Genomic DNA, 11,106 nt, shown 5'->3' with positions numbered 1-11,106 from the left:
GCCCACGGACCCGAGGAAGGGCTGGGGGAGGAGGACCGGGGGTTATTTCTACGCAAAACGCCGCTCGCGCCTTACTCCTGGCCCCGTTTCCCCGGGCGCGGTCCGGTCCCGAATAAAGCCGTAGCAAAGCGTGCGCTGTGGTCTCGTTTCCTGGGGGGGCCGGGCCCGGGCAGCTGGTGGCAAACCCACCCCACGGGCAGCTGGTTTCGCCGCTGTTGCAGCGGCACTGGGAGGCACGGCCTTTTCACGGCTGTAGCTGTCAACTTGTCAGCTGGTGAATTTCAGCTCCTGACTACCTTTGCCACTGGCAACAGGAAGCCCGGGGTTTGGCGACACCTTTAGTAGAAGGGCCAACTGCTTTTCTTCCCGGCACTGGCTAGAATCCTCTTTCTGAAGAAAAGACACGAGGCATTATCAGTATACCTAAAATAGGCAGCTGCTTTTGTTCACACTCGTATTTCATCTAACACAAATATCTGATTTTAATGCAAGTTCCCTGTTTGCTTTATATTACAGCTTTCATCATTCGTAATGTAAGCAAAAAAGACATTATTCCTGGCAGGTAATACATGTTTAACTGTCATTTTGAAAAAATTTAGGGAGAGTGTGCAGCAGACATGGAAATGCAGAGGGGATTTGCCCTGTCATTGGATTCAGTCCTTTTACCACAGCACAGCTGACAATGCTTCTCACCATCATCCTACAGCCTGTCAGGTGTACTTCTTGTATGATCCACTGGTATTTTTAATATATAGATCATTGCATTAAACCAAATCATTAAGTCATAGTGAAGAGCAGCTGGTAGAGTTTATACCTATGAGGACAGAGTTGAGAAGACAAGTCACAAATTGGTCTTTGAAATCCTGTTTCATTATGCCTTTTCTAATTTAAGTTACACACAGTATTCAGGCTTGACTTACCCCATGTACCGTCATTGGTTGGGGAAACAAAAGAAAGTGTCCTTTATTGAATTTAATTGGACTGGAAAGAAAATAGTAGATTAAAGCATAGGTAATATGTTTAACGCTGCTAAGCATCTCTCAGTAGCTCTCCACAGTGCTCTCTTAGCTTCTAGTATAGGTCTCGTATAAATCCCAAATGCTGCTATTTAAAGCCAAGCACAGAATTTTTGGATTTGCACATATTCCACCATCCTCTGGTAAAACCCCCTCAGAGTTCTCACTATTCTTACTGATTCCTTCTGACTCTATACAAATAACATGCTGCATTTGGTTTTGATTAACATAGCCTCTGCAGGTTCAAAAGCCTTTTTGTAGTGGGCATAGAGTTGCAAATATAAAGCTTTATTTCTTTGGGAGAACCATCAACTGTGAGTCTTTCCATTCTTAGAAAGTATTCTTCCAATTACAGAGTAAGAAGTAGTCCGGTGATACTTAAAGTAAATACACCAGTAAGTGACAGAATTTTGTGAGTCGAAACTTTATTCACAAGGATAGAAATAAACATAAGTGTAACGTTTATAGGGAGTTGACAATCTGACATCTTGTACAGTTAGATTCTGTGGTGGTTTTTAAAACAAGGAAATACATGCAAATAAATATTAAATATAAGGTAAAATCCATGAAATAATAAAACTTTATAGCAGCGATGCTGGAAGTAAAGTTTTCATTTGCTATAAACTCTAGTTACTTTATGTCCAGGCGAATTTATAGACTCTTCTATTTAATGCTTCATGAAACAAGTTACCACAGTAAGTGAGCATGAAGCTGAAAGGCACGAGAAATAAAAATTCACATGGTTCATCTGTTCCAGTGCTTTGTGTTGCTTTGCTTATTTCATGCTACTCAAATAAACGCACATTATAAAGTCTGAAATAGAGATGGCATGAATAACAACAAAGGCTTGTAGAAGGTTTTACTGAAGTAGATAAAGTATGGTGTAGAAATTGGTGTTTAGGCCTTGCTGAAAGTATTTCTCAGAATACATGATTAGAGTAATTCTGCTTTGGTGGCAACTCCTTTCACTGAGTTGTTCCCTCAGTACTCAGGGGATTAAAAAAGGTTTGAAGAAGTGAGAGCTTAATCAGAGAGGAAAAAAAAATTCCACCACAACGCTCTGCTTGGCTAAGATCTCACTTTGTCACCTTATTTTTCTCTTGGATTCTAACAAAGCAGAAGTTACCAAGGTAAGTTTGACATCTGGTGCTGGAGCTATTCTCGTGGGCCCAAAGCCCTCAGTTCTTAAGTGACTAGGAGGGACAAGAGCAGCCTAGTAACTCAGAAGCATGTCAAACTGTTGAAAGAATCTTGGAACAGCAACTAAGTACTGGTTTGTTACCACACATGTAAATACTCTATTCCTATGTCTGTCCTCTTTCATTTGTTACATGTACTTTTTCCAGCATAATAGTGAGTTAAAACACTTCCATAACTTCCTATTGTCATAGCAAAACTTATCATCTTGCTAACAGCCGTGCGAGTAGCAGAAACCTTTTTTTCCAGGTTTGCACACAACTAAGCAGGGCCCTGGAAAACTAGCAGCCACTCTTGAATATTCATGAGTGAAATTATTCCCTCCAGCATGCATTATCCTACAGCTGTAAATTTCATCTGCCATCATGCTGCCTTTTCACCTACCAGTGACTAACTTTATCAGTCTTTTCCTATTGAAAGCACTTAAGGGTAGATGCTAAATAGAAACATCAAGCATACTCTCTACGTACAAGAAGCTCATTAATTGAATTGCAGGACAGTCAAAGCACTTAAGGGTAGATGTTAAATAGAAACACCAAGCATACTCTCTACGTACAAGAAGCTCATTAATTGAATTGCAGGACAGCAGTTAATGTATGCACGTAGTAGTCAGGTATTATATCGGTGGTCACACAACATTGAAGCTAGTTATTAAATTTACAGAAGAACCTGAGGTGCTTCAGTCCAAGGTCAGCTCTGCAACCGATGTTAGGAAGGGATGGCCTGGAAATGGCCCGCGGAGAAGCCAGCATGCTAAACGTACATAAGCCAGCCTGAGAACTGTGGTGGATTTCTACAAACATGTCCGACTTACCCCCTGGAGCTCAACTACAAGCATTATAGCAGAAGAAGGTAACCCATCGTCTCTAATTCAATTCTAACCTGATGATTGCAAAACTAATCCACCCTGTTGGCAATTTGGATTCTAACACGATGATTAAATAATCCCATGCAAAGCAATCTAGCTTCAGGCAGGAAAGATGCTGAATTACATCCCAGAATATCCAGTCCACTTTTCTTGGCGACGGGGATGTAAATGCAAGTGCAAGGAGGGACTTGAAAATAGGTTCTTTTATCTCTGCTGAGTAGTCTAACTGCTACGCCATGGAAGTTACTTATTACAAGAAGGCTATGGACAGCGATATTCTCAGAGCTGGTCTTTGGCAACTTGCCTCTTTGTTGGAAAGGGAGCCCAAGTAACTAAGCTGAGTAAAGATATGTAAAGCTTGTTATTAAGTGACGCAATGGATCACATCCTGCTTGTAAAGGTACCTCTGTTTTTTTTCCCCAGCAACACTTGTAAGCAACAGGGAGGGTAACAGATAATTAGCAGTGTAGATGCATTCACTGCAAGAGGCCTCACAGTTTTAAGTGGACAGACAAAAGGCCGTTGAGTTCAGGATAGTGTTTTGGGGGGGATTTTTCGAGTCCGGCTGATGGCGGGCAGGCTGTGGAGGAGGCTGAGGGCAGACCCCCCAGGCGGGGGCTGGGAGCTGTCCTCCGTGCTGAACGCGGGCCCCCTCGCAAGCCGCCTTCCCGCCCCCGTGCGTGCAGCACCTTGTGGGTATCCCTTGTCTGGAGAAAATGAACAAGGCCGGAGGAGAAACAAAAGTGGGGCCACGCTGTGAGCTACCGAATCTTCTCCAAATAGGTGAAGTCTGGTAAGACCAGCTATGGCCACAGGCTGACTTCTGTGTGTTTGCACCCATAAGAAGCTGAGCATAGCTTAGAAAGAAAACGTCCTCTTGAAACGCAAGTCATTATCCTGTCCCAGTTAACACCTGTGTGCCAACTGGAGAGGCAGAGTACCATATAAAAACGGAAGGGCTTTGCATTCAGGGAATATTTCCATCCGTGTCAATAGAGATAACACGCACCTATTAATAGCAGAAAAGTTCCCTACCAGATACCGGTTTTGGTTTATTTTTTTTTCAAGTGAAGCTTAAAAAGAGCATTCAGAAGTGTACACCACACTACCTGCTTGTCCTGGTTTCAGCAGGGATAGAGTTAATTTCCTTCCTAGTAGCTGGTACAGTGCTGTGTTTTGGATTTAGGATGGGAACAAAGTTGATAACACACTGATGTTTCAGTTCTCTCCCCCATCCCACTGGGCGGGGGGGGAGTGAGCGAGCGGCTGCGTGGTGCTCAGTGGCCGACAGAGGTTAAACCATGACACTGCTGTACTGATGGATCTTCAGGATACTGTTCTTCACCTACCCAGAAAACAGGTAAGCATCTTTTCAACTTTAGCTTTGGGAAACTCTTACTGCAAAACTGATTCTTCCCTAAAACACAAGTTGTGTCCCACTAAGTTCTTTTCTTCTAAAACTGGTGATAGCACCTTACCCTATCCCCATAAAAGTCTAAATGTATTTTTTGGCAATAATCATATTCTGTATCCTTGTAATTTAATCAGTCGATCACTCAGCTCGCCCACTCAACAGTAATAAGCCATTGACCCTGTGGTTTCAGACTGGATCAATGCTATGCTTAAGTTTTGGACACCTGGAGGCCTTGTGTGCAAATAGGAAGAAACTCTTCTAACTTACTTTAGATGTGATCAATTTTTCCTCTGATGTGTTGATTACATTAGCAGATTGCTTTCCCTAGAAACCTTTGTCCAACAGCCTGCAGGCAATGAGCAGCATATGCTTAAGTTTCTTGCTGGAGATGGCATACTTAAGCCACTTGCTTGGCTATTTAAGGGTTTTCAGGTATATTATACACCTCATTGTTCTCAGTCCGATTCACCTGCAGAAATCTTAGCTCAGGGTGGCCTGACAAGTGGCAGCGTAGACACTACTGCCTACCGTGCCTCCACTACTGATGCTGTTGGCCGGACACTTCAGAGGTTTCATACTGCTGTCTCTCTGGACATACCAATGTTCCAATCTCCAGCGCTCCCAGCTTTTCCGAAACTCCATCTGAACCTAACAGAAGCAAAGAAGGAAACAAAAGGAATGAATGTAGAACCAATCAGATCTTCAAATGACTCCATTAGAAAAGAGCAAGGAAAAAATAAAGATACCATACTACTGAGAAAAGCTGGCAATGCTTTAAACCTGCAATATTACTGCCTCAAATTATCCAATTATCTCATTAGTCTATTGTAGGGTATTCCATATTAAAATAATGACAGCATTCACTTTTACTTGTAGAAATAAAGCTCTTCTATGCACCAGGAAATCTGATCTTCATTATTTGATTCTAAATTGTATTCCACTGCAATACTGAATGTACTCTATTCCCTACCAGTACTAACAATTAAGTTGATTTTGCTTATCAGCCATGAAATGAATGAGAAGACTGGATTCCTGCTCAATACTGTCACCACAGGTATTCCTAAGAGTTCTGTTTTAACTTCTGGTTTGATTTAAATAGTAGTATGTCTTGGATTATTTTTGTTCTTTGAATATTTACCTTTTTTTAATTCCATACAAAAATGAAGATTTATTCAGGATTGCAAACCCAACAATTAAGCATGTTAAAGACTGTAGTTTTTCCCCCCTTTTTAAATAGCAATTACAATATCTCATTCCAGATACTAGGTTTTTTTAAAGCTACAAAATATGCTCATCCAGTCACAGGTTCTGGGTTAAACTGTGTAACCTCTGTACTCATTTGGAAGTTTATCCAGGGTTTTGTAACTGCTAAACAAGAACAGAATTTAGATCTTCCTGTTCCACGGGCAAAGTTCTTGCCACTTGACTGAAGTAAGAACCTCCATTAGCTTTTAACACATAAGGCAGAGGACACAAAATTGAACCTTTTTTACTCTAGAAAAAGGCAGGAGTGCAACTACAGTAATCAATTCATTATGGTGCGTACTTCAGCCTGGAAGTAAGTTCACTATAGGTGGGTCATTCAAGTGAGCCTTCTCTGGAGAGTTCCTTTTTGTTTCCTTTTAGGGTCCGGTACTGCCCACCAAGAGACTAAATAGGTTGATGGCAGTTCCAGCGCAGGCTTGTCACCACACCCAGGCTGCTGAAACCTTCATGCTCCGAGGGAGACTTCCTAGGGAACCAGCTGCTGTATGTCTGTCTGCTCTGCTTGTTCATTGTGAAATACTGAATCTGGGAGGCAGCCCTAAACAAGGAGCAAAGCCTTACATAACCAATTGTCTTCCCTTGGTGGTTACCTCTAGCAGTGCTTGTCAGCTCTGGGCTACAGCCCTTGTGCTGAATACTGTCCTGCATCTCTGCATCCAGCTGCATCTCTGCGTTTCTGACAACGGAATCTGTCCCTCCGGTACCACAACCAAATGGGACAGAAGGAAAGATGCTGAGATAGAACCTTGTATTTTACTGTGAATAACTGTGGGTCGTTGTGTCAAAAGCTGCACAAAGACACCAGAAAAAGACAGTGTGTCTGGGATAGCTTGGCATAGAAGAATGAGGGAGAACAGCCTGATAAAGACAGAAAAGAGTGAAATGCAGGGACCCCAGTACTTGGTATCTTTTGTGGACATGGAAGACAGCTGGTTTAATAGGCAGCACTGGGAAAAAGCAGTTGTAGACATTTACAGGCAGATCCTGAAAGAAAGCATGGACGTACTTACTGACAGAATAAGTCAATGAGCAATAGAAATGAGTATCTTCGTATCAGTCAGAGGAAGGAAGTGAGTCTTCAGTCTGGCTGGACATGACAGGCTGTATCCTAGAGCTATGATGCAAATAGCCTGCAAGATTGAGACAAATGAATGGGAAGACCTGAACAAAAGACTGTATAAGAGATGATGTCTTAGGAATGGATCTGAATGACAGAATATTAGTTTTCTCTCCAGAGGTTAGGAAAAGAGTAAAGAGCAGCTCTGCTGTCTGTGTTGAATTGAGTTTTTGCCTATATGGCTGTGAACGTATGGCCGAGGGAATAGGTTAAGATTTATTTTGTAAAAAGGCAGTTCTTGAGCACAGAAGTAGATCTACAGATCTTTCAGCAAAATAATTAGCCTAGTAACTTCCATGTGTGGATAAGATTCCCCAGAAATAAGCTATACAGGGAAAAGGGAACCAAGAACAAAGCTCCCATGAGAAGGGGGAAGAAGGAAAATTTTTACATAGAGTATTTTGAAAGAGAAAGGGAAGAGGTATGAGAACTTGGAAAAGATGGTCATGGAGGTTAAAGGTGGAGGAGACTTCTCACAGAGAGCAGCTGATTGAGCTTAACGCAGCTAGTGGGCAAGGATGTTGAGAGTGTGGCAATGAATCTGGAATCTGATTACAAAAAAGTTAAACTTCGGCAAAAAAAAATCTCAACAAATCATATTGGAAGGAAAGTAGATCTGAAATGGGATGGAATGGAGCTGGTGGAGGAGTTCAATGGATTGTCTGTATAGAGAATGAAAAAAAATGAAAAGAAAAAGGGAAGATTGAGCAGTAATTAAAAAATTCAGGAGTCCTGGAGTCAGGACAGATTCTTTAAGGTAGAAGAGAGCAAAGTGTACTTCCATTGCGATAGGAAGGAGGCAAAAAGGAGAAGCGAGACTACAGAGAATGAAACCTGAACCAGCTTAAACTAATTCTGGTGGAAAAAAGCAGCATCTCTGTGGTTTAGAGTATTTCTTCTAGAAAGCAACACTAACTGCAGAAAAACTGGTCATATTAAGCCCAGCTTATTTTGCAAAGAACATTGATGGTAACAGGCAATCTGATGAGACTCTGCTGTTGGCTTCAGAGCAATATCAGAGAAAATCCAGAATCTTTCAGGTGAAACATGACTGAAATATGAACATATTTTAATGTTTTTCCATAAGTAGATACTAGAAAAGGACATTAACATTACTTCTAACTTAATTTCTACTCTTGGTCTGGCATCAGGACTTGCAAAAAACTTTCATTCTGTATGATTAAGGAAAAAGAAAAGGAGTCAATGAGTCACAGACAAAAATATAGACCATACTGCAAACAACGATAGTCTTCGGGCACATATAGTCTGTCAGAAGAAAAACAGTTTCTCAGTTTAGGAAAAATGAGAATATTTCTCATACAGTTTAGGAAAGAAATAGAAGAGACTTGACCTAACCAAACTCTTTACATGAATTTATTTTATGGATGCTGATGACTGAGCTTGACAAAATCCTTCCTTCTTTTAACAAGAGTTGGAACAAGCAAAATAATTCATCCTAGGATTGTCTGTCAGCTTTCTGTGAAGCTGAGCACATTGTGGTTAGATTATATGAATTACATTACAAAGGCAAGAGAACTATAGCAACAAGAGATGTGGAGGACCTCTTAGAAATGTAGGTAGGCTACTTCACAGTAAGTTCCCTCACATGAAACAAGCCTACCCGTTTCAGGGTTTGTAATAAAGTTCGGGCTACGATGTAACTTTGCCCTTGTATCACATGGAGGAAATTATTGGGCATTACTCACGAGAGACCTGGCTGCAGCTGCACGGGGGATGTATAAGCAAAAGCCAAAGTGAATCAAAAGAAATACACAACGTACCAATAGACGGTGCTGCATTTCAGGATTAAAGTACACCTGTAAAGCTGTACAAGGGATTTGAAACAAATATTCTCTAATTCATGCTTGAGCAAAGCCTGCTGCTACCCACCTCTGACTTTCGTAAGCAGTACAATTAACACATTCACTTAAACAAAACCTTACTCGCAAGCTGCAAAAGTGAACAGTCTCCTGCAGGGCTTAATTCAGGATGCCTGCTGCTTTTCTGTTTACTCCAGCCTGGCCATAACGACACAAGTAGAACATTTTTCCATTTATTCCAATTCCTTGATGAGGCCTATCTCTCAACAGGTGATCTCGAATTACCGTGTCATGTTTAAAAGTAGATTTAGAATGAGTGTAAAGCACATTGATATACATTAACCTTAATATTATGTGCTGCCAAATTAGTAGTGTTTGCTTCCCTTGCAAACCTGGCTGCTGAATGAATGAATAATAATAATCACTTAGAAGGTAACATGAGAGATTCCTGCAATACTGAAACAGAACAATACTATTTCCTCTTTCCCCCAACAGGGCTGGGATTCAGCAGAAGCCATAGAAGATAGTACTTGCAATCAATTAACTCAAAGACCTGGCTACATTTCTTCTGAGCCTGTGCGAGAGCCCACCACTCCATGAAGTTCAGTTTGAATGAGAGCGTGACGATGTCTTCAAGTAGCTGGGCCACAGGAAAACCAAATGAAACCAAACTGTACAGGCATTAGCCAAGAGGACTCTCCAACCTCACCAGCCAGCTGAGCTGAGTTCTCAGAATAAACCGGGCTCTACTCCCACATTCACCAAAACAAGCAAGTAAGAAGCACTATGAGACAGATTAAGAAGAGCAGCTATAATTCTTAATAGAAGAAAAGCTCCAGCAGTGCAAACTATACAATTATGAACAAGACAACTTGCAAGATTTCATGTCTACAAATAGGGGCCCTAAATTATACTGCCTGAATTATTTCCAACAACATTTGTCTGAGGAGTTATCCTGCGTAGCTGTACAGAGGAGGGTATGTAAAAAAAGTAAAAGTCCGAACAAGGACAATTTAGCAGTTCAAGACCATTTTCAATTTCCTTTTCCTATAGTGGATGCTGATAAGGCAAATTGGAACAACTAGTGTCTCTCTTACCTCATTATTGATGAAACAGTAGAGAATTGCAACCATCAGCCCCTGAAATCAACAAACAACAGAAGAGCAGTGAGCAGAGCAGTTCTCTCGCTTTGCCAAACAAACTTGCAGAGAGCTAGAGGCTCCACACTGGCATGTCCCATATAAGACTGAAAGATGGAGATAATCTGTGGTCCCTGTCAGCTCTGATGGCAGAGGAGAGGTTTAACCAAACTATGTCTCAAAGCACTCAATCTTAGAAAAAAGGAGTTACTGTTTTCTTCAACCTGTTATTTTTTTCTAAACATTCCTTTCCCCTTCTTTTTCCTTACCTGGTTTCAAGTTATAAACACTTCATAAGTGAACAATTCACAGTGATCTTAAATAGAGCTCTGTGCTTGATAAATGGGGAATGAGTGGGTGAGCTAGGAAACGAGAAGAATAATGATTCCCTTAGACAAGGAGACTCTCTTGAAATGGCCTTACCTAAGGCAACAGCTAAATAAAAATCACAGTAAGCCTACATCCTCCTCACATGCAGTTACAGCTGTAGACAGCTACCTCTCGCAAGCACGGATTTTCCAAGGAGTATCAAAAACACTGGAGAAAGCACAAAATTTGCTTTCAGCAATGCCATTATACAATTACAGGAAATCACAGACAATTTCATTAGTGCCTTGAGGTGTCCCATAGGAAGTAGATTTTAATACGTGGATAGGAATACCAGTTTATTGTGGTAAATTTAAGACACTGAAAATAAGAGTATGTGATGCTAACATCTAAGTTGGCTATTAAAAATAAGTCCTCATACTTTCCCTTCCACTGTCATAATCCTGTAATACCCAGTGCTAAATTGAGAAATATAAAGAACAGGGAACATGCAATGAATGAGAGAGAAAGCAGGTCCCTAAACAGAAGTTAAAAAAATATCTTATCCACATGGGCACAGTGTGAGTGCTACCTGGAAAGAAGCAAAGGAGAGTTCAGTAAAAAGCTTCACAAAGCGCAGCATCCCTCTGGCATGCTCATCAGTAATAAAGGCAAAGATGACCTCATGGGTCCCCAGCAGCGGGATCAGAGTCAACGTAGACTTGGCCAGCCTAAGATCACAAAGAAAGAAAAAAAACAATGCCACTGAGTAGATCATTGTTGATCCCAATGATCGCTGGGAGTTACTGTTTCTGCATTCTGCTTCTGACACGGTGTCAACTTTGGTAAGTCACTGCACCACTTTGTGTCACAGGGTCCTCCTCCAGAGGCCGCAGAAAAAAAAATAATCCTCAAAATAACCTCAGTAGGTTTCAACATGTTTTAACTGCCGCTGCCGCTCCA

The 11,106-nt window shown here is 41.3% G+C and overlaps 1 protein-coding gene across 1 annotated transcript in view; it reads right to left on the bottom strand.

The window, feature by feature from the left end:
• Window positions 1-4,953: 4,953 nt before the first annotated feature.
• GLP1R (glucagon-like peptide 1 receptor) overlaps window positions 4,954-11,106 on the bottom strand; it is a 58,449-nt gene continuing 52,296 nt past the window's right edge. Inside the window, exons 10-12 of the mRNA XM_009331078.1 lie at window positions 10,736-10,874; window positions 9,796-9,837; window positions 4,954-5,143 (exon numbers count right to left, since the gene is read on the bottom strand). Of these exons, the coding sequence (XP_009329353.1) occupies window positions 4,976-5,143; window positions 9,796-9,837; window positions 10,736-10,874 (349 nt within the window). The 3' untranslated portion in view covers window positions 4,954-4,975. The remainder of the gene's footprint in view (window positions 5,144-9,795; window positions 9,838-10,735; window positions 10,875-11,106) is intronic.

This window comes from Pygoscelis adeliae, unplaced genomic scaffold (assembly GCF_000699105.1).
Source record: "Pygoscelis adeliae isolate BGI_AS28 unplaced genomic scaffold, ASM69910v1 Scaffold218, whole genome shotgun sequence".
NCBI classification, from domain to species: Eukaryota; Metazoa; Chordata; class Aves; order Sphenisciformes; family Spheniscidae; genus Pygoscelis; species Pygoscelis adeliae.
This window is presented reverse-complemented; position numbering and strand designations above follow the sequence as displayed.